Genomic DNA, 20390 nt, shown 5'->3' with positions numbered 1-20390 from the left:
GCGACTTACAGTCAAGCGTGCATAAATTGTTACGTATGGTACCACCTCCCATACATTACAATAGCTTCATCCTTGTGTTGTTATGTGTTAATAACATTTAGACTACGTTACCCAGCAAGCTATGAGGGGGGCAGGGGGTTGAAGAATGTCTTGCATGGCTAAACATGGAGTGTTTCTAGCTGAAGTATATGTTCATTAAAAGTAGTTAAACCTACACCCCGCTTTGTCATTATATAAGGAACAAACATAACAATCCTAGACTGGCCTTTTCTTAGCAAGATAACAACAAATTGATCGTCTTTCAACCTGCCCTAAATAATGTCATAGCCTTTCTGTTGGTTATAGATTCAGTCAACACCATAAAACCCACATTGGACTGACTGTAATGGGAGGTACTGTAAACAGACAACAGATGAGTTACAGTACCTGAGAGATGAGACAAACTGAGAGCTTGTTGCTTGGAAACGGTTTGCCTCACAGAGTGCACAGGATGTGCCCCAATGTTAGAGATTCAACACCTAACCTAATAAAAGGTGGTGATGTTATTTGACTGGCCTCAGTTGTGGGGTTGTGTGTCAGACCGGGTGAACAGGACACACAGACAGTCCAACTGTCTCTTTCTTTGTCAATGGTAAGAGATGTTAAAATAGTATTACAGTATGATCAAATAAGGATATTTGATTTATTGGTGCTGTATCTGGTGTGTTGTTGACTGTGTGGTTGACGGATTCATATTGTCGTATTTTCTCTAGGCTCTCCATAGCCTGGAATACACGCTAAATATTGCTACTGTTCACTACTGTTCCTGTTCCAATTGAGAAGGACTTGGAATCAGCAAAAGAATTGCAGGTCCAATTAGCATTACTTCAGAAACAAGCACAAAACCCCAACTGTTTCAGTGAAGGTATGCATGGACGGAATCATTGAGGTGAAACAATAGTGTAACGGAGCACATTTCAGTTGGTATTTCAGTCTCGGCTCTCCGCCCCACAGATGGAGAACCACACATTCAGCATGGACCTTCTCAAGCTAGAGGGGGTTAAAGTCATTTATCAGTCCACCTACCCTGCCTTCATCCTCCTCCTTATCATCTACATCTTCACAATGTTGGCCAACATCGGCCTCACAGTGCTCATCTGCATGGAGAGGAGCCTGCACCAGCCCATGTACATCCTCCTTTGCAACATGTCTTTCAACGATGCTCTCAGTATCACAACCATCATACCTCGAGTGCTGTTCGACATTTTAACACCTAGATCAGACAGATATATTACCTACAATGAGTGTTTCACCCAAGCATTCTTGGGTCACTGGTTTGGTTCAAACTTCCATACGATACTGATGATCATGGCTTTTGACAGGTATGTGGCCATCTGTAATCCTCTGCGATACGCCACCATCATGAACAACAAAATGCTGGTTAAGCTGTGTGTGTTTGCCTGGGTGGTGTCCCTTGTCTTTGTGGCTGTCCTCCTGGGCCTCACCCTCCGCTTGTCACGCTGCAGGTCGGAAATCATCAACCCTTGGTGTGACAATGCCTCATTATTCAAGCTCTCCTGTGAGAGTGTGCTTATAAACAACATTTATGGACTATTTTTCACCACTATCTTCTTCATCACCTCCATGGGGAGTGTGGCTCTGACATACATTAGAATCACCATGGTGTGTGTGAGGAGTAAGAGCAAGTCACTGAACAGCAAAGCTCTGCACACCTGTTTCACACACCTGGCTGTATACCTCATTATGCTGATGACAGGTTTCATCATTGTCTTTCTTCATCGGTACCCACAGTGGTCAGACCACAGGAAACTTGCATCAATTATGTTTTATGTGGTTCCTCCTGCACTGAACCCCATTATCTATGGGCTGCAGTCCAAAGACATTCGCAAACTAGTTGTAAATATCTCCCATTGCAAGAAAGTTTCTCCATTAGTTTAACACACATTATATTGTTCACATACGTACAAACATACGTATATGTATGTATGTACTGTATGTATAAATTAAATCGTATGCCAAGAGGAGAGAAACATTTACATTATTACTCATAATTTGTCATTATCATCCTCAATCTTCATCCTCAATCCTCATCCTCAATCCTCGACCTCAAGCACCAGTGTGGTTTACTGAGGCTAAGGGTGAATAGGAGGAACTGTTCCCTTTGCGTCCTTGACACCAAGTAGGTGAGCTCATACAGGTATCCTGGGTTTCACATTGACAGCATGCTGTGTTGGTGCACCATGTGGAGAACATGTGCTCACGCATCCAACAGCGCCTGTACTTCCTGTATCGACTCAGGGTCTATGGAGTAAACGAGAACATAATGCTTCTCTTCTATAGAACAACCATTGGAGTCGATCCTACGCTACAGCATTTTTACTTGGTTTGGCATCCTGAAAGTGCAGCTCAAAGCCCAAATCCTGAGACTGACCTAGACAGCAGGGAAGCTCATAGGCATGACATATATCTGGCTAGCAGGCTTTAATAATGTAGAACTGCCAACAAGTGACAACCTTTCCATGGCATAACATTTTTTTGTGTGGGTGGGGAGGGGGGTGTATGATGATGTATTCTATGTAGTATGATTATGTATTCTATGTAGAAGCAGCAGCACTTTTTAATTGTCCACAACAAAGTATCTATCCTCTCCTAATCTCCCTATCCTCAACCCCACATCTATATATAAATATATATACAGTGTATGTATAATCGATGTCAATATAGCAATAATTGAATGTAATATATGAATTATAGCATATCATTTATATTTTTATATTAAAATAAAGGGTCTTTCCAAAATCTGAATGAGTTATTTATTCTATCCCAGCATTGTCACTATTTAGGTTGAGTTGCCCTCTGCTGTTGACTATTGAACAACGCAGAAGTATTCAGGGGTATTCTGTGAATCATTTAGTACCCCATCATCTAATCTTTTCAAATAAACACATGTCAAATATGGGTGTACATGTGAAAGCCACATTGATAGTAATTTCAGGACCAAATCTTGCATGGGATAGCTAGCTGGCTAATTGATGAATGTTGACACATCACACACATGATCATTGTGTAAAGCTATGGCAAGTGGCTCGACGATTATGCTGAAGAGAGGAGTGGAGAGTGGTCAGCCCTTCCTAGTGCCACGCTGTAAATGAAAATATTGAGAAAGTATTTGACCCAACTGAATCCAGAAAACACGAGTGGACAGTGGTCAGTCCTGCCTCGCGCCATGAGGTTTATGAAATATAATTTATAACTGAATCTACATCATCTGAAATTACCACTTTTGATTTGGTAGATGATAGAATTAAATAATAGGCAGAATCTATAATATTGAGACCTTGGGACTATAAGGTTCTATCTGGCATTTTGGTCAAAAATTCTATTCACGTAGAATTGCTCTTTAGGTGGTCCTTCACATGTGAGATACTGTATGTCAGATTTTTTTTTCCATCTGCGCAAACATCTTTGAACTTGCTTCTATAAGGTTCTAATACTATAATATAAGGTGATGTACTTATTGAGTCATGAAAGAGGAAGACATCACAAAATAGTTCAGAGATCTGGGACTTGAAAAGTACTAAATATCTCAAAACTATACATTTTCCAGATAGAACCTTATAGTCCCAAGTCCTTGATTATTCATAGCATTGGTTCTGGTCCTCATTTGCAATTACTCCAATTTTTTCCACCACTTTTTCAGAAGAATGGCCATAACTTAAGCTTTTTCTGGTAAAAACAAATAAATACAGGTGTCTTAGAACATATTAAATGAAAGGCCCATTGGAGAGGCATTGCTATTTTTTTTATATCAATATGAAAACCTCCATGGAAGGGGTATTTTCCTAAAATTACAAACTTACAACATGTTACATCCTATAACATCCTATAATGGCGCTGGAGGAGGTGGTTGTTGTTTTACGGGCTTATAACAAATTGTGCTATTGTGGGAGTTTTTTTGCATTATTTGTAGCTTATTTTGTACATAATGTTTCTGCCACCGTCACTTATGACCCGAAAAGAGCTTCTGGATATTAGAACAGCTATTACTCACCTCGTACAGGACAAAGATTTTTTCTTTAACGAGTCGGGCGCAAAGGATTTACTTCAGACACCGGACAAGGCCCAAATCCCCGCCATTCGCATGAAGAAGAGACAGAGATATAGGGGTCGTAGGTCGGGGTGCCATGTAAGAATCCAACGGCGAGTGGGTAACCCGCCTCTACCATCAATCCTATTAGCCAACGTGCAATCATTGGATAATAAACTGGCTGAGCTCCGATCAAGACTATCGTACCAATGGAACATTAAAAAGTGTAATATCTTATGTTTCACCAAGTCGTAGCTGAACAACGACATGGATAACATACAGCTGGCTGGGTTTTCCGTACATCGACAAGATAGAACAGCTGCCTCCGGTAAGACAATGGGTGGCGGTCTGTGTCTATTTGTTAATAACTGTGCACGAAATCTAACATTAATGAAGACTCAAGGTTTTGCTCACCTGAGGTAGAGTATCTCATGATAAGCTGTAGACCACACTATCTACACTATCGAGCAGCTCACAGATTACTGCACCTGTACATAGCCCATCTATAATTTAGCCCAAACAACTACCTCTAACCCCTACTGTATTTATTTATTTATTTATTTTGCTCCTTTGCACCCCATTATTTCTATCTCTACTTTGCACATTCTTCCACTGCAAGGGAACCATATCAGGCCACCATAGACATACAAATCCCCTAGACCTACAAAAACCCTAGACATACAAAAACCCTAAACAATACAAAAACTAACGTACCCACCCTAGTCACACCCTGACCTAACCAAAAATGAAAGAAAACAGAGATATCTCAGGTCAGGGCGTGACACTACCATTCCAGTGTTTTACTTGCTATATTGTATTTACTTCGCCACCATGGCCTTTTTTTTGCTTTTTACCTCCCTTATCTCACCTCATTTGCTCACATTGTATATAGACTTATTTTTCTACTGTATTATTGACTGTATGTTTGTTTTACTCCATGTGTAACTCTGTGTTGTTGTATGTGTCGAACTGCTTTGCTTTATCTTGGCCAGGTTGCAGTTGTAAATGAGAACTTGTTCTCAACTTGCCTACCTGGTTAAATAAAGGTGAAATATATATTTTTTTAATCTACCAAGAGGATTTTCATCTATATTTTTCATAGCTGTCTATTTACTACCACAAACCGATGCTGGCACTAAGACCGCACACAACTAGCTGTATAAGGCCATAAGCAAACAAGAAATTGTACCAGTGAATCACTCAATAAGGAAGTGGTCAGATGACGCAGATGCTAAGCTACAGGACTGTTTTGCTAGCACAGACTGGAATATGTTCTGGGATTCTTCCGATGGCATTGAGGAGTACAGTCAATGGCTTCATCAATAAGTGCATCGATGACGTCATCCCCACAGTGACCGCACATACATACCCCAACCAGAAGCCATGGAATACAGGCAACTTCCACACTAAGCTAAAGTGTAGAGCTGCCACTTTCAAGGAGCAGGACTCTAACCCGGACGCTTATAAGAAATCCCGCTATGCCTTCCGACAAACCATCAAACAGGCAAAGCGTCAATACAGGACTAAGATTGAATCCTACTATACCGGTTCCAACGCTCGTCGGATATGGCAGGGCTTGCAAACTATTATGGACTACAAAAGGAAGCACAGCTGTGAGCTGCCCGGTGACATGAGCCTACCAAACAAACTAAATTACTTCTCTGCGCGCTTCGAGGTAAGCAACACTGAAGCATGCATGAGAGCACCAGCTGTTCAGGACGACTGTGTGATCATGCTCTCCGTAGCCGATGTGAGTTTTTAAACAGGTCAACATTCACAAGGCCGCAGGGCCAGACAGATTACCAGGACGTGTACGCCGAGCATGCGCTGACCAACTGGCAAGTGTCTTCACTGACATTTTCAACCTGTCCCTGACCGAGTCTGTAATACCAACATGTTCCAAGCAGACCCAAGAACACCAAGGTAACCTGCCTAAATGACTACCGACCCGTAGCACTAACGTCTGTAGTCATGAAGTGATTTGAAAGGCTGGTCATGGCATACATCAACACCATTATCCTAGAAACCCTAGACCAACTCCAATTTGCATACCGCCCCAACAGATCCACAGATGATGTAATCTCTATTGCACTCCACACTGCCTTTTCCCACCTGGACAAAATGAACACCTATGTGAGAATGCTATTCATTGATTACAGGTCAGCGTTCAACACCATAGTGCCCTCCAAGCTCATCACTAAGCTAAGGACCCCGGGACTGAACACCTCTCTCTACAACTGAATCCTGGACTTCCTGATGGGCCGCCACCAGGTGGTAAGGGTAGGTAACAACACATCTGCCACATTGATCCTCAACACGGAGGCCCCTCAGGGGTGCATGCTCAGTCCCCTGCTGTACGTCCTGTTCACTCATGACTGCATGGCCAAGCACGACTCCAACACCATCGTTAACTTTACCGACGTCAAGACAGTTGTAGGCCTGAGCACCGACAACGATGAGACAGGGGAGGAGGAGGAGGAGGTCAGAGACCTGGCCGTGTGGTGCCAGGATAACAACCTCTCCCTCAACGTGATCAAGCCACCGTGCTTCCTAGCCACTGTGCTTCTACACCTGCATTGCTTGCTGTTTGGGATTTTAGGCTGGGTTTCTGTACAGCACTTTGAGATATCAGCTGATATGAGAAGAGATATATAAATACATTTGATTTGATTTGATCAAGACAAAAGGAGATGATCGTGGACTACAGGAAAAGGAGGGCCGAGCACGCCCCCATTCTCATCGACGGGGCCGTAGTGGAGCAGGTTGAGAGCTTCAAGTTCCTTGGTGTCCACATCACCAACGAACTGTCATGGTCCAAATACACCAAGACAGTCGTAAAGAGGGCACAACAAAACCTATTCCCCTTCAGGAGACTGAAAAGATTTGGTATGGGTCCTCAGATCCTCAAAACGTTCTACAGCTGCACCATCGAGAGCATCCTGACTGGTTGCATCACTGCCTGGTATGGCAACTGCTCAGCCTCCAACTGCAAGGCACTACAGAGGGTAGTGCGTACGGCCCAGTACATCACAGGGGCCAAGCTTCCTGCCATCCAAGACCTCTATAACTGGTGGAATAACACAAAACTATGAAATAACACATATGGTATCATGTAGCAACCAAAAAAAGTGTTAAAGAAATCAAAATATATTTCAGATTTTAGATTCTTCAAAGTAGCCAGCCTTTGCCTTGATGACAGCTTTGCACACTCTTGGCATTCTCTCAACCAGCATCATGAGGTAGTCACCTGGAATGCATTTCAATTAACAGGTGTGCCTTGGTAAAAGTTAATTGTGGAATTTCTTTCCTTTCCTAATGCATTTGAGCCAATCAGTTGTGTTGTGACAAGTTAGGGGTGGTATACAGAGATAGCTCTATTTGGTGAAAGACTAAGTTCATATTATGGCAAGAATAAGCAAAGAGAAATGACAGTCCATCATTACTTTAAGACATGAAGGTCAGTCAAGAACTCTGAAAGTTTCTTCAAGTGCAGTCGCAAAAACCATCAAGCGCTATGATGAAATTGGCTCTCATGAGGACCACCACAGGAAAGGAAGAACCAGAGTTACCTCTGCTGCAGAGGATAAGTTCATTAGAGTTACCAGCCTCAGAAATCTGCAATTAACTGCACTTCAGATTGCAGTCCCAGTAACAGACACATCTCAACATTAACTGTTCAGAGGAGACTGCGTGAATCAGGCCAAACTTTTGTCCAAACTTTTGACTGGTATGTATGTAAATGAATGCATTAACTGTTAATAATGGTGCCCATAATACCTGTAAAATTAAATGTATTGAATAATATTGTGAAACATATTGAAGATAACAGGCAAACAGTAAATACTGAAATGAATATGAAAATATTATTCTATTTACACAGACCAAAAAATTCCATAACAATATTTCTCCATTGTCCAAATAACATTCATTTAATGGGCATCTCAACCACCTGGTAGACAACATTTTTCTAGAGTTCCTAAAATGATAAAAACAACATTTGAATAAATTCATCATTCCAAAATTATGTTTTAGAGGTCAACAACATTTTACAGTCAAAATTTCCAATTTTATATACAGTGCCTTCGGAAAGTATTCTGATCCTTCGATTTTTCTCCACATTTTGTTACGTTACAGCCTTATTCTAAAATTGATTAAATATTCCCCCCCCCCTGCATCAATATTAACACAATACCACATAATGACAAAGCAAAAACTGCTTTTTTAGAAAGGTTACTAATTTAATTTATAAAAATCTAAAATACTGAAATATCACATTTACATAAGTATTCAGACCCTTTACTCAGTACTTTGTTGTAACACCTTCGGCAGCGAATACAACCTCAAGTCTTCCTGGGTATGATGCTACAAGCTTGGCACACCTGTATTTGGGGAGTTTCTCCCATTCTTCTCTGCAGATCCTCTCAAGCTCTGTCAGGTTGGATGGGGAGAATTGCTGCACAGTTATTTTCAGGTCTTTCCAGAGATGTTCGATCGAGTTCAAGTCCGGGCTCTGGCTGGGCCACTCAATGACATTCAGAGACTTGTCCCGAAGCCACTCCTGCATTGTCTTGGCTGTCTGCTTAGTGTCGCTCTCCTGTTGGAAGGTGAACCTTCACCCCAGTCTGAGATCCTGAGCACTCTGGAGCAGGTGTTCATCAAGGATCTCTCTGTACTTTGCTCTGTTCATCTTTGCCTCAATCCTGACTAGTCTCCCAGTCCCTGCCACTGAAAAACATCCTCACAGCATGAGGCTGCCACCACCATGCTTCACCGTAGGGATGGTGCCATGTTGCCGCCAGAACTGACGCTTGGCATTCAGGCCAAAGAGTTCAATCTTGGTTTCATCTGACCAAAGAATCTTGTTTCTCATGTTCTGAGAGTCCTTTAGGTGACTTTTGGCAAACTCCAAGCGGGCTGTCATGTGCCTTTTACTGAGGAGTGGCTTCCGTCTGGCCACTCTACCATAAAGGTCTAATTGGTGTAGTGCTGCAGAGAGGTTGTCCTTCTGGAAGGTTCTCCCATCTCCACAGAGGAAGTCTGGAGCGCTGTCAGGGCCCTTCTCCCCTGATTGCTCAGTTTGGCCGGACAGCCAGCTCTAGGAAGTGCTTCCAAACTTCATACATTTAAGAATGATGGAGGCCACTGTGTTCTTGGGGACATTCAATGCTGCAGAACATTTTTGGTACCCTTCCCCAGATCTGTGCCTCAACACAATCCTGTCTCTGAGCTCTACGTACAATTCCTTCGACCTCATGGCTTGGCTTTTGCTCTGACTTGCACTGTCAACTGTGGGACTTTATATAGACAGGTGTGTGCCTTTCCAAATCATGTCCAATCAATTGAATTTACCACAGGTGGACTCCAATCAAGGATGATCAATGGAAACAGGATGCACTTGAGCTCAATTTCGAGTCTCATTGCAAAGGGTCTGAATACCTATGTAAATAAGGTATTTGTCACGGCTGTCTAAGGGTGAGAGAGTGGACCAAGGCGCAGCGTGTGAAAAATACATCTTCTCCTTATTATTAAGAAGAAAAACGAAACAAAACAACAAATAGACGAACGTGAAGCTATATAAATGAACTAAGTGCACACATGCAACATAGAACATAGACACAGACAATTACCCACAAATGCATGATGCCCATGGCTGCCTTAAATATGGCTCCCAATCAGAGACAAATGAAAGACATCTGTCTCTGATTGAGAACCACTCAGGCAACCATAGACATACCTAGACACATTCACTCAACCATAGACATACCTAGAAACATTCACTCAACACAAACTCATACACTACACCCAACACCCCCTTTACCATATAACCACCCAAAACGACAAAACACAAACATTCCCCATGTCACACCCTGACCTAACTAAAATAATAAAGAAAACAAAGAATACTAAGGCCAGGGCGTGACAGTACCCCCCCCAAAAGGTGCGGACTCCGGCCGCAAAACCTGACACATAAAGGGAGGGTCCGGGGTGGGCCTTAATATGGCGGCGGCTCGGGTGCGGGACGTGGCCCCCACTCCACCATTGTCAATATCCGCTTCGGTGTCTCTGGTAGATCCTGGCTGACTGGCGGCTCTGGAAGATCCTGGCTGGCTGGCGGCTCTGGAAGATCCTGGCTGGCTGGCGACTCTGGCTGCTCATGGCTGGCTGGCGACTCTGGCTGCTCATGGCTGGCTGGCGACTCTGGCTGCTCATGGCTGGCTGGCGACTCTGGCTGCTCATGGCTGGCTGGCGACTCTGGCTGCTCATGGATGGCTGGCGACTCTGGCTGCTCATGGCTGGCTGGCGACTCTAGCTGTTCATGGCTGGCTGGCGACTCTGGCTGCTCATGGCTGGCTGGCGACTCTGGCTGCTCATGGCTGGCTGGCGACTCTGGCTGCTCATGGCTGGCTGACGGCTCTGGACGCTCATGGCTTGCTGACGGCTCTGGACGCTCATGGCTGGCTGACGGCTCTGGCAGATCCTGTCTGGTTGGCGGCTCTGGCAGATCCTGTCTGGTTGGCGGCTCTGGCAGATCCTGTCTGGTTGGCGGCTCTGGCAGATCCTGACTTACGAATGGCTCTAGCGGCTCCTGACTGACTAACGGCTCTAGCGGCTCCTGACTGACTAACGGCTCTGACGGCTCGGGACAGACGGGCGGCTCTAATGGCTCGGGGCAGACGGATGGCTCAGACGGCGCTGGGGAGATGGATGGCTCAGATGGCGCTGGGGAGACGGATGGCTCAGATGGCGCTGGGGAGACGGATGGCTCAGATGGCGCTGGGGAGACGGATGGCTCAGATGGCGCTGGGGAGACGGATGGCTCAGATGGCGCTGGGCAGACGGATGGCTCTGGCCGGATGAGGCGCACTGTAGGCCTGGTGCGTGGTGCCGGAACTGGAGACACCGGGCTAAGGACACGCACCTTCAGGCTAGTGCGGGGAGAAGGAACAGGGCATACTGGACCCTGGGGACGCACATTAGGCCTAGTGCGTGGTGCCGGAACTGGTGGTACCGGGCTGGGGACACGCATCTCAGGGCTAGTGCGGGGAGCAGCAACAGGATGCACAGGACTCTGGAGACGCACAGGAGGCTTGGTGCGTGGTGCCGGAATTGGTGGTACCGGGCTGGAGACACGCACCATAGGGCGAGTGCGTGGAGGAGGAACAGGGCTCTGGAGACACACTGGAAGCCTGTTGCGTGGTGTAGGCACTGGTGGAACTGGACTGGGGCGGGGAGGTGGCGCCGGAAATACCGGACCGTGCAGGCGTACTGGCTCCCTTGAGCACCGAGCCTGCCCAACCTTACCTGGTTGAATGCTCCCCGTCGCCCGACCAGTGCGGGGAGGTGGAATAACCCGCACCGGGCTATGTAGGCGAACCGGGGACACCATGCGTAAGGCTGGTGCCATGTATGCCGGCCCGAGGAGACGCACTGGAGACCAGACGCGTTGAGCCGGCTTCATGGCACCTGGCTCAATGCCCAATCTAGCCCTACCAGTGCGGGGAGGTGGAATAACCCGCACCGGGCTATGAACACGTACAGGAGACACCGTGCGCTCTACTGCGTAACACGGTGTTCGCCCGTACTCCCGCTCTCCACGGTTAGCCTGGGAAATGGGCGCAGGTCTCCTACCTGCCCTCGGCCCACTACCTCTAAGCCCCCCCCCAAGAAATTTTTTGGGCTGACTCACAGGCTTCCTACCGCGTCGTCGTGCTGCCTCCATTCGCCGGTATCCCTCCTCGCACTGCGCCAGAGAATCCCAGGCGGGCTCCGGCACTCGCCCTGGGTCGATCGCCCACCTGTCGATCTCCTCCCACGTAGTGTAGTCCAGATTACGCTCCCATTGCCATTCCTCCTTGCGCTGCTCCTGTTGCCGCTTATCACGCTGATTGATTCCGCATGGGTGGGTAATTCTGTCACGGCTGTCTAAGGGTGAGAGAGTGGACCAAGGCGCAGCGTGTGAAAAATACATCTTCTCTTTATTATTAAGAAGAAAAATGAAACAAAACAACAAATAGACGAACGTGAAGCTATATAAATGAACTAAGTGCACACATGCAACATAGAACATAGACACAGACAATTACCCACAAATGCATGATGCCCATGGCTGCCTTAAATATGGCTCCCAATCAGAGACAAATGAAAGACATCTGTCTCTGATTGAGAACCACTAAGGCAACCATAGACATACCTAGACACATTCACTCAACCATAGACATACCTAGAAACATTAACTCAACCATAGACATACCTAGAAACATTCACTCAACACAAACTCATACACTACACCCAACACCCCCTTTACCATATAACCACCCAAAACGACAAAACACAAACATTCCCCATGTCACACCCTGACCTAACTAAAATAATAAAGAAAACAAAGAATACTAAGGCCAGGGCGTGACAGTATTCCTGTTTTTAATACATTTGCAGAAAATTCTGAAAACCTGTTTTCGCTTTGTCATTATGGGGTATTGTGTGTAGATTGATGAGGAAATTGTTTTATTTAGTCATTAATATAACATGTGGAAAATGTCAAGGGGTCTGAATACTTTCCGAAGGCACCGTATAATTAATACTGAAAATGTGTGATTAATGAGGTTTGGTTTGCTACACGTTCACATCCTGCCAGCATGCTCAGCACAACAACAGTTTATGACTGAGGGCTGGCCTCCCCGACCACCATCCACGCCAAAACCCTCAAACAAAACTCTAACAACTACCACCCCTGCCAACATGTTTGTCAAATGGTGGAAAGCTGAACCTCGTGAATTTAGTAATAGTGCAAACTTTGGAGAGGTGTGTGACCACTTGGAGACGCCAGTTAGTCCTTTTACGCAAACCCTTGTCATTTTTTTGTCTTATGTTGCACCTACCTGACATTTTCCATAAATATTGTTATTATGTTACTGAATGTACAGTATCCATGTCACGCCCTGACCTTAGAGAGCCGTTTTATTTCTCTATTTGGTTAGGTCAGGGTGGGATTTGGGTGGGCATTCTATGTTTTCTATTTCTTTGTTTTTGGCCGAGTGTGGTTCCCAATCAGAGGCAGCTGTCTATCGTTGTCTCTGATTGGGAATCATACTTAGGCAGCCTTTTTCCCACCTATGTTGTGGGTAATTATTTATTTTCTCTGTGTGTTTGTGTGCGCCACGTTTGTTTCTGTTTACCTGTTCTTTTTGTGAAGGTTTCACTACGATTAAAAGAAATGTGGAATTACATGCACGCTGCGCCTTGGCTCATCTATGACAGGGAGTTTGAAGACAGTGAACGTGACAATCCAAAGTATTTTCAGTAAAGGATTAAGGAAAAGGTTTTCACAAAAATGTGTTTGTTCACGGAATATAATTTAAAAGTATGCATTAATTAGGAGTCTGTAATATATAATAGTTGGCAAAAATGAATGTAGACATTAATAAATGCATTTCTATATCTTCCAAAACCTTTCAAACAATAGTGGAGGATAACAAACATTGTGGTGCAGTGGCTTCAAAACAGTGCACCCTGTCAGTCATCATTTATATACATAACTGTCAAAAAGAAACATGAGGTGACAGAGGTTGGTTGAGTGGTAAAACCGTCAAGTCTAGAGAACACATATCCCTTACTGGAGACTGAGGTTCAAATCCTGTTTATGTTTTGTCCACCTATGCCAATCACCCACTATTCATCCTGAAAAGGGCAATTTAATTCCATTTTGCCTTTAAAAACTAACATGAAAAATTGACTGCACACACAATGCCAAAATGGACTAGCTTACATCACTCAAGTTACAATCTGAAGCAGTTGCCAATTATTTTTCCTGGAGTTTGATTTCACCAGAGGCCTCCAACCTTGTAACCATGGGAGTTTGGGAGTTTGGGTTGGGAGTATTACCATGTTCAGAGTTTTGGATAAAAGGCTGTGATGCTGTTTCAGTCTTGAGGGGTGGAAGATCATCTCACCCTTTTTGTTAGTGTTATACTTCAACAATTTATGTCAGGTACAATCCTTCTTATGTTATCTAATGTGCTTGTTGTGATGCTGATGTTTTATATCTGTTAGAGTTGAAAGTGTTATTGTGTCCATTGTATCTACATCTATTGAATTATACAACATTGAATTATAGTCAGTTGTTGTTCTCTTTTGTGAAATATATTATGTTGGTTTGTTTTTGGTTACTTTTTTCACTTTTTCATGAAATCATTTGGTTAAATATATTGACAGTAATTGTTCTAAAACAGTAAGTATTTAATGAGCGATATTAATGAGAGGCAAGGTAATGAACAAGGATTATCAAATTGTATTTGTTGCTTGGTAGACCTTTTTTTAAAGTCATAATACCACTGCTATTTATTTTGTATTTATTATTAAATAACTGTATTGCATTCTCCTCCAGGTTGTGACATTCACTCTGGGTGGCAAATGGAGAACCACACCTACCCTAAGAACATGTTCCTCCTGGAGGGGTTAAAGGTCACTCAACAGTCCTCCTACCCTGCCTTCATCCTTCTCCTCATCATCTACATCTTCACGATGGTGTCCAACATCGGCCTCATACTACTGATCTCCATGGAGAGGAGCCTGCACCAGCCCATGTACATCCTCTTCTGCAACCTACCTCTCAATGACGCTCTTGGAGCCACGGTTATCGTCCCTCGTTTGCTGAGTGACATATTCGTGGCAAGCACAGACCGCTACATTAACGACGTTGCGTGTGCCGTCCAAGCATTTTGCGCCCACATGTTTGGCACAACATCACATACAATACTGATTATCATGGCCTTTGATAGATATGTGGCCATCTGCAACCCCCTGCGATACGCCACCATCATGACCAAAAGGATGATCGCAAAACTGACTGCTTTTGCCTGGGGGTCTGCCTTTCTGCTTGTGGGGGTCCTCCTGGGCCTCACACTCAGCCTGTCACGATGCAGATCTGAAATCTTCAACCCCTTCTGTGACAATGCCTCGTTATTCAAGCTCTCCTGTGAAAGCGTTATTATTAACAATATCTATGGACTCACTTTTACCGTCCTACTCCTGGGGTCCTCCATAGGGAGTGTGACACTAACATACCTTAAGATAGCTATTGTGTGTGTGAGAAACAAAAACAGGGTTCTGAATAGCAGGGCCTTGCAGACCTGCTCCACACACCTGTCTGTGTACATCATCATGCTGGTATCCGGTTTCACCATCATCTTTCTCCATCGCTTCCCTCAGTGGGCCGACCACAGGAAACTGTCAGCCATTTTGTTTCATGTGGTTCCTCCTTGGCTCAATCCTATTATCTACGGTCTGCAGACCAAAGAGATCAGACAGAAAATCTTCAACAAGTTTCATAATAATAAAGTGACTGTATGATGAATGTGTATTAATTCTTCTCTCTCTCTCTCTCTCTCTCTCTCTCTCTCTCTCTCTCTCTCTCTCTCTCTCTCTCTCTCTCTCTCTCTCTCTCTCTCTCTCTCTCTCTCTCTCTCTCTCTCTCTCTCTCTCTCTCTCTCTCTCTCTCTCTCTCTCTCTCTCTCTCTCTCTCTCTCTCTCTCTCTCTCTCTCTCTCTCTCTCGTTATGAAAAGCCAACTGACATTGGTGTTGAGTTGTTGCACCCTCTAGGCCAGGGGTTCACATTTTCACTCGGAGGAACATCACCTGTGCAACATCTATTTCTATGGGCACAAGCACTGTTCATGACACAAACTGTTGCAGTTTTTAAGCTAATTTTCATACAATTCTGTACATTTTGCAATGTTACAATGTATAGAGGAACTGATGATGCACTACCCAATTTCAGTTTAGACTATTGTATTACAACATTCAAGAGTAAGTTTAAAGATGGACTCAGTTCCTCTTTTTTTTGCAGGATGGGGGGGCCATTGCTCGAGGCTACCAGTTGCATTGTTTCGGATATGAAAAGGAGACCACTGCTGTCTGCTGAATGATCAATATGCCAGATGGGAATGTTCTGAAAGCTTGATTCTAATCAACCGTCTGAATAAAATAAAGACAGAAAACGGCAAGTTGGTGGCCCACTCATTTTCAATGGAACCAAAGCTGGGGGCGAAATTTGGTGCATGCAAAAATAGTTTTACTGAAAGGAAGAATTTCCCTTACCTGAGGGAATTATTTAAGGTCATTACATTAAGGTCAATACCCTCAAAGTTGTTCTTAGGTTAGGGCATACTTAAGGGGTTGTACGGTAGTTTGAAGGCATGTACAGAAGAATGAGTTTCTGGTTACCATGGAGATGACCTTCACTGACTGAACTTCTCATCAAAGATATCACATTTATTTGGGGAGATTGCAAAATAGAACTTCTACATTCAAGACAGGAGAATTGATTCAGAAGATAATGATCTGGATCAGAAGATAAAACATTTATTTTAGTTACTTTTTTTCTCAACTTGTTTCTATTATTTTTTAGCACGTCAAGCTAGTTTACAGAGTAGTCATGGATTGTGCAACTTCCATTGTTTAGTTAAAGTGGAACTGGCAGCATTTTATCAACATGAAATCTTTTTATTTTTTTTCTCTGACAAGCGAGCACTTAGATATGGTAATTTTCATGTTTTCATAAATTCGTAGAATGTTTGGGAATTACGTATACTAAAGCAGTTGTGAAAATTCTATTCGCCTCATTTTCAATGGAAATATGGGCAGGGTCTCTGTTTTTTTTTGTGGGGGCCTTACCGTTAAAACACTTCCGGACAATAGTTTGCATTTAGCTAACTAACTCGCTATCGCTATCACAACTTCCCAAACATGGATTCACGCAAAATGTGCCTTTTATGTTCAGTAAGGGATGCCACAATAACTGACAGAAAAGGAAGCTGTTCATGGAGCAGGAGTGTTTTGACCACCAAACTTTTTAGAGGAGGGAGTGCTGTTGCGGTAAAGCAAGAGGTAGCGGAGCGCCAAGTCTAGGTCCAAAAGGATTCTTAACTTCTTAAAGCATTGTTGGTTAAGGGCTTGCAAGTAAGCATTTCACTGTAAGGTTTATACCTGTTGTATTCAGCGCATGTGACAAATAAAATTTGATTTGATTTATGTTGGTCATATACCACACCCCCACGGGCCTTATTGCTTAAATATATACTGTATTATAGTTTCCTGTTTAATCTGATTCATTTTAATGCTCCTACATGTACTGTACCTTTACCTGTTCCTGATCATTACAGGGATCCACTAGGATCAGGGGTGGGCAAATTCCAGTCCTCGAGGGCCTGATTGGTGTCACAATTTTGCCCCAGCCCCAGCTAACACACCTGACTCCAATAATCACCTAATTATGATCTTCAGTTTAGAATGCAATTTGATTAATCAGCTGTGTTTGCTAGGGATGGAGAAAAAGTCTGACACCAATCAGGCCCTCGAGGAGTGGAGTTGCCCACCCCTGCATGGTGCTGCAATCATACCAAAATGTCTCTAACAGACCAAGAGGGAAGACAACTGTTTATCAAGTGCCACATTGTTTTTCATCATTTGTGCCACTTGAAAACCAAACCCAGAATCAAACTGAAAACACATTTGAAACTCTCCTATTCCTTCATTTCAAAATGTTAAGTATTAAAGAAAATGTCAACAAAGTGGAATTTCATAGTGTTTTTATTAACACCATAATTTGCCAAGTGCAAGATGAGTTACGGTATGCTTAGTTCATGAAGTGCCATATGAAAAGAGCTAAACAATAAAAATATTCATAAATCATAAGGAGTTATCCTTAGGCATTAGATAAACATGTATGAAGAGAGCTGTACAAGGCAAGCCATGAAACAATTATGCAAATATAATCATGTAAATATGCATATGAAGAGAACTGTGCAAGACAAAAAAATCAAGTGTTATGCTTAGATAATAAGGTAGAGCTGACAGAGAGAGCTGTAGAAGGCACAAAATATGAGAACTATTTAAAAACACAAAGTATTAGGCCCTGTGTCACGAATACCACTGAAGGTGGCTCCCCTTCCTGTTCGAGTGGCGCTCGGCGGTCGTCGTCACCGGTCTACTAGCTGCCACCGATCCCTTTTTCCTTTTCGTTTGTTTTGGTCTAATTGTTTTCACCTGTTCCTTGTTGGGGTTTTGGGATGGGTGTTATTTAAGTTCATTTAGCCCGCTGGTGTTTGTGCGGGCTTGTGGTTATTTTTGACGTTTGTGGTGTTTACTGACTTTTGGGTTTTCGCTGTCCGGTATTTTGGTATCAGTTGTTTTGGGTTTGTTGCGCCTGTGTTTTGTGCTTCACCCATGTTTGTACCTGTTACTGTGCTTGAGGACATTAAAGTGTTTTTTCCCGTCTACCTTCCGCTCTCTGCGTCTGACTCCACAACCATCACTCTCCCGGCGTTACACCCTGAGCCTAAATACCACATAGTTTAACATATTTGGAGCACAGAGTTAGTCTGCCTGACTGGAACTCATATACTGTCCTTGGCAGCATATGTATGAAATAGAATGTCTTCAGTTCAGGGATAACATCAGCACTGACATTCACATCAACAATAACAACCTGCCCAGATGGAGCCCAGACAGTAGTTTGCATCTCTCCAGTCCTGTGCAGAACATGCCCATCCGCCTCTGCATGTAGTACCCACAGGCTCCATTAGGTTGCAGCTGAGGAACCCCATCCACCAGCTTCACATCGGTGAGTTTGCCAGAAAACAGTTCAGTCCGAGACTTACTCAGAACAGGACATTTGATTTCTAGAAGTTCTTGAGAGTTTAACACTCCATCTGGGCTTGCAGAAAGCCATGGCTCCTTGACACACTACTGTGCCTCTACTCTCCAGACTAAACCCACAGCTCTCCCATCCATGTGTAGGCCACCTGCTCGTTTTCTTTGCCATATGTGGTTGCTGAGTTCCCATGGAACCTGGGGAAGAGATGCTCCTGCACAAAGTTGTAAGGATTTGTTGAGGTGCGCACAGGAACTTTCTTTGCTGAGCTAGCAGTGATGCAAAGTTTACATGCATACTCACGGGAGGAACTCTGTCCTTTAGTGACCTCCTCCAAGCTGGCACGTTTACACTCCTTCAGCTTAGCAAAAACATAATAAAATGACAAGCATTTCTGACACTGCATGTTGATGATATGTAAACCATTAGGCTGCTGTAGCTATGTGGCTGCTGCTGGAACTTGATGACTGGTTTAGCTTTGATGCACTCGTGCAGAACATTGGCCCCTTCCAAACTCTTCCTAAGTGCGTTGTGGGAGTGGTACACAGGAGTTGAAGGTAGAGATGGAGAAGCAGCTGGGGTGCTGTCAGAGAACTCGTCATTTGGTTTGTGAACTTTAAAACAGATCCCGCTCAACCTTTTGTGAGTGAAATTCCGCTGCGTCCCCGAGTTCCACTGGCATTGCTCATCTGTACAGGACACCCCTGTCAATCATCCATACCCAGCATTGCACCTATTGTTAGAATAGTAAATTACAGTATGGAACACTCGTTAACATGGTGTTCACAGTTGACTAGTTTACACAGTTCCCTTTTAACTAGTAAGTTTAGGTTATGTTGGCCTCCTGGGTGGCGCAGTGGTCTAAGGCACTGTATTGCAGTGCTATCTGTGCCACCAGAGATTCTGGGTTTGATTCCAGGCTCTGTCGCAGCCGGCCGTGACCGGGAGGCACATGGGGTGGCTCACAATTGGCCCAGCGTCGTCCGGGTTAGGGAGGGTTTGGCCGGCAGGGATATCCTTGTCTCATCGTGCACTAGTGACTCCTGTGGCGGGCTGGTGCACGCTGACCAGGTGTATGGTGTTTCCATTGGTGCTTCTGGGTTCGATGGGCATTGTGTCAGGAATCAGTGCTGGTTGTGTTTTGGAGGACGCATGGCTCTCGACCTTTGTCTCTCCCGAGTCCGTATGGGAGTTGCAGCGATGAGACAAGATTGTAACTATTACCAATTGGATACCACGAAATAGGGGGTAAAAAGTTTAGGTTTTATGTTGGTAATTTCCTATTTAATTGTAAAACTCACCTTGATTCTGTACATACCTCATTGCCATTCGAGATTAGACTGATATACTTACCAATGAGCCATTGAAACCAAGAACCATGTCTGCATGTTGTAATAGTTAACGTTGTCAGTTCTGGTCAGTGATATGGTATCATCACAATCAGCTAGCTAGCTAAGTAACGTATCAGTCATAGAAAGGCAAGTTAGGCAAGTTATGATAAATAAAAAGCCAGTGAGCTAGCTACCTTCCATAGTATTGCAGCTGCATGACTGCAAGTCTTCGACCTGCCCTGCAACAGAAGAACATCCTGCAGTCTCCACCATGCCGACAGATGATACAAGAATCCAGGCAGAATGATGGTGTGTTTAGCT

The 20390-nt window shown here is 44.2% G+C and overlaps 2 protein-coding genes across 2 annotated transcripts; both read left to right on the top strand.

The window, feature by feature from the left end:
• The first annotated feature begins 993 nt into the window (after nt 1-993).
• On the top strand, nt 994-1938 carry LOC120057476 (olfactory receptor 146-like). Its single transcript, XM_039006083.1, has one exon. It carries the CDS (start codon nt 994-996, stop codon nt 1936-1938), a length of 945 nt encoding a protein of 314 aa, XP_038862011.1.
• A 12553-nt stretch (nt 1939-14491) lies between these two features.
• On the top strand, nt 14492-15436 carry LOC120057475 (olfactory receptor 52N5-like). The gene has a single exon (XM_039006082.1). It carries the CDS (start codon nt 14498-14500, stop codon nt 15434-15436), a length of 939 nt encoding a protein of 312 aa, XP_038862010.1. The 5' UTR covers nt 14492-14497.
• The last annotated feature ends 4954 nt before the right edge of the window (nt 15437-20390 follow it).

The sequence above is a fragment of the Salvelinus namaycush genome, chromosome 12 (assembly GCF_016432855.1).
Source record: "Salvelinus namaycush isolate Seneca chromosome 12, SaNama_1.0, whole genome shotgun sequence".
Lineage (NCBI taxonomy): Eukaryota > Metazoa > Chordata > Actinopteri > Salmoniformes > Salmonidae > Salvelinus > Salvelinus namaycush.
This window is presented reverse-complemented; position numbering and strand designations above follow the sequence as displayed.

Coding starts and splice junctions, on each gene's coding strand:
- LOC120057476 (XM_039006083.1), top strand. CDS start 994: ATGGAGAACCACACATTCAGCATGGACCTTCTCAAGCTAGAGGGGGTT.
- LOC120057475 (XM_039006082.1), top strand. CDS start 14,498: ATGGAGAACCACACCTACCCTAAGAACATGTTCCTCCTGGAGGGGTTA.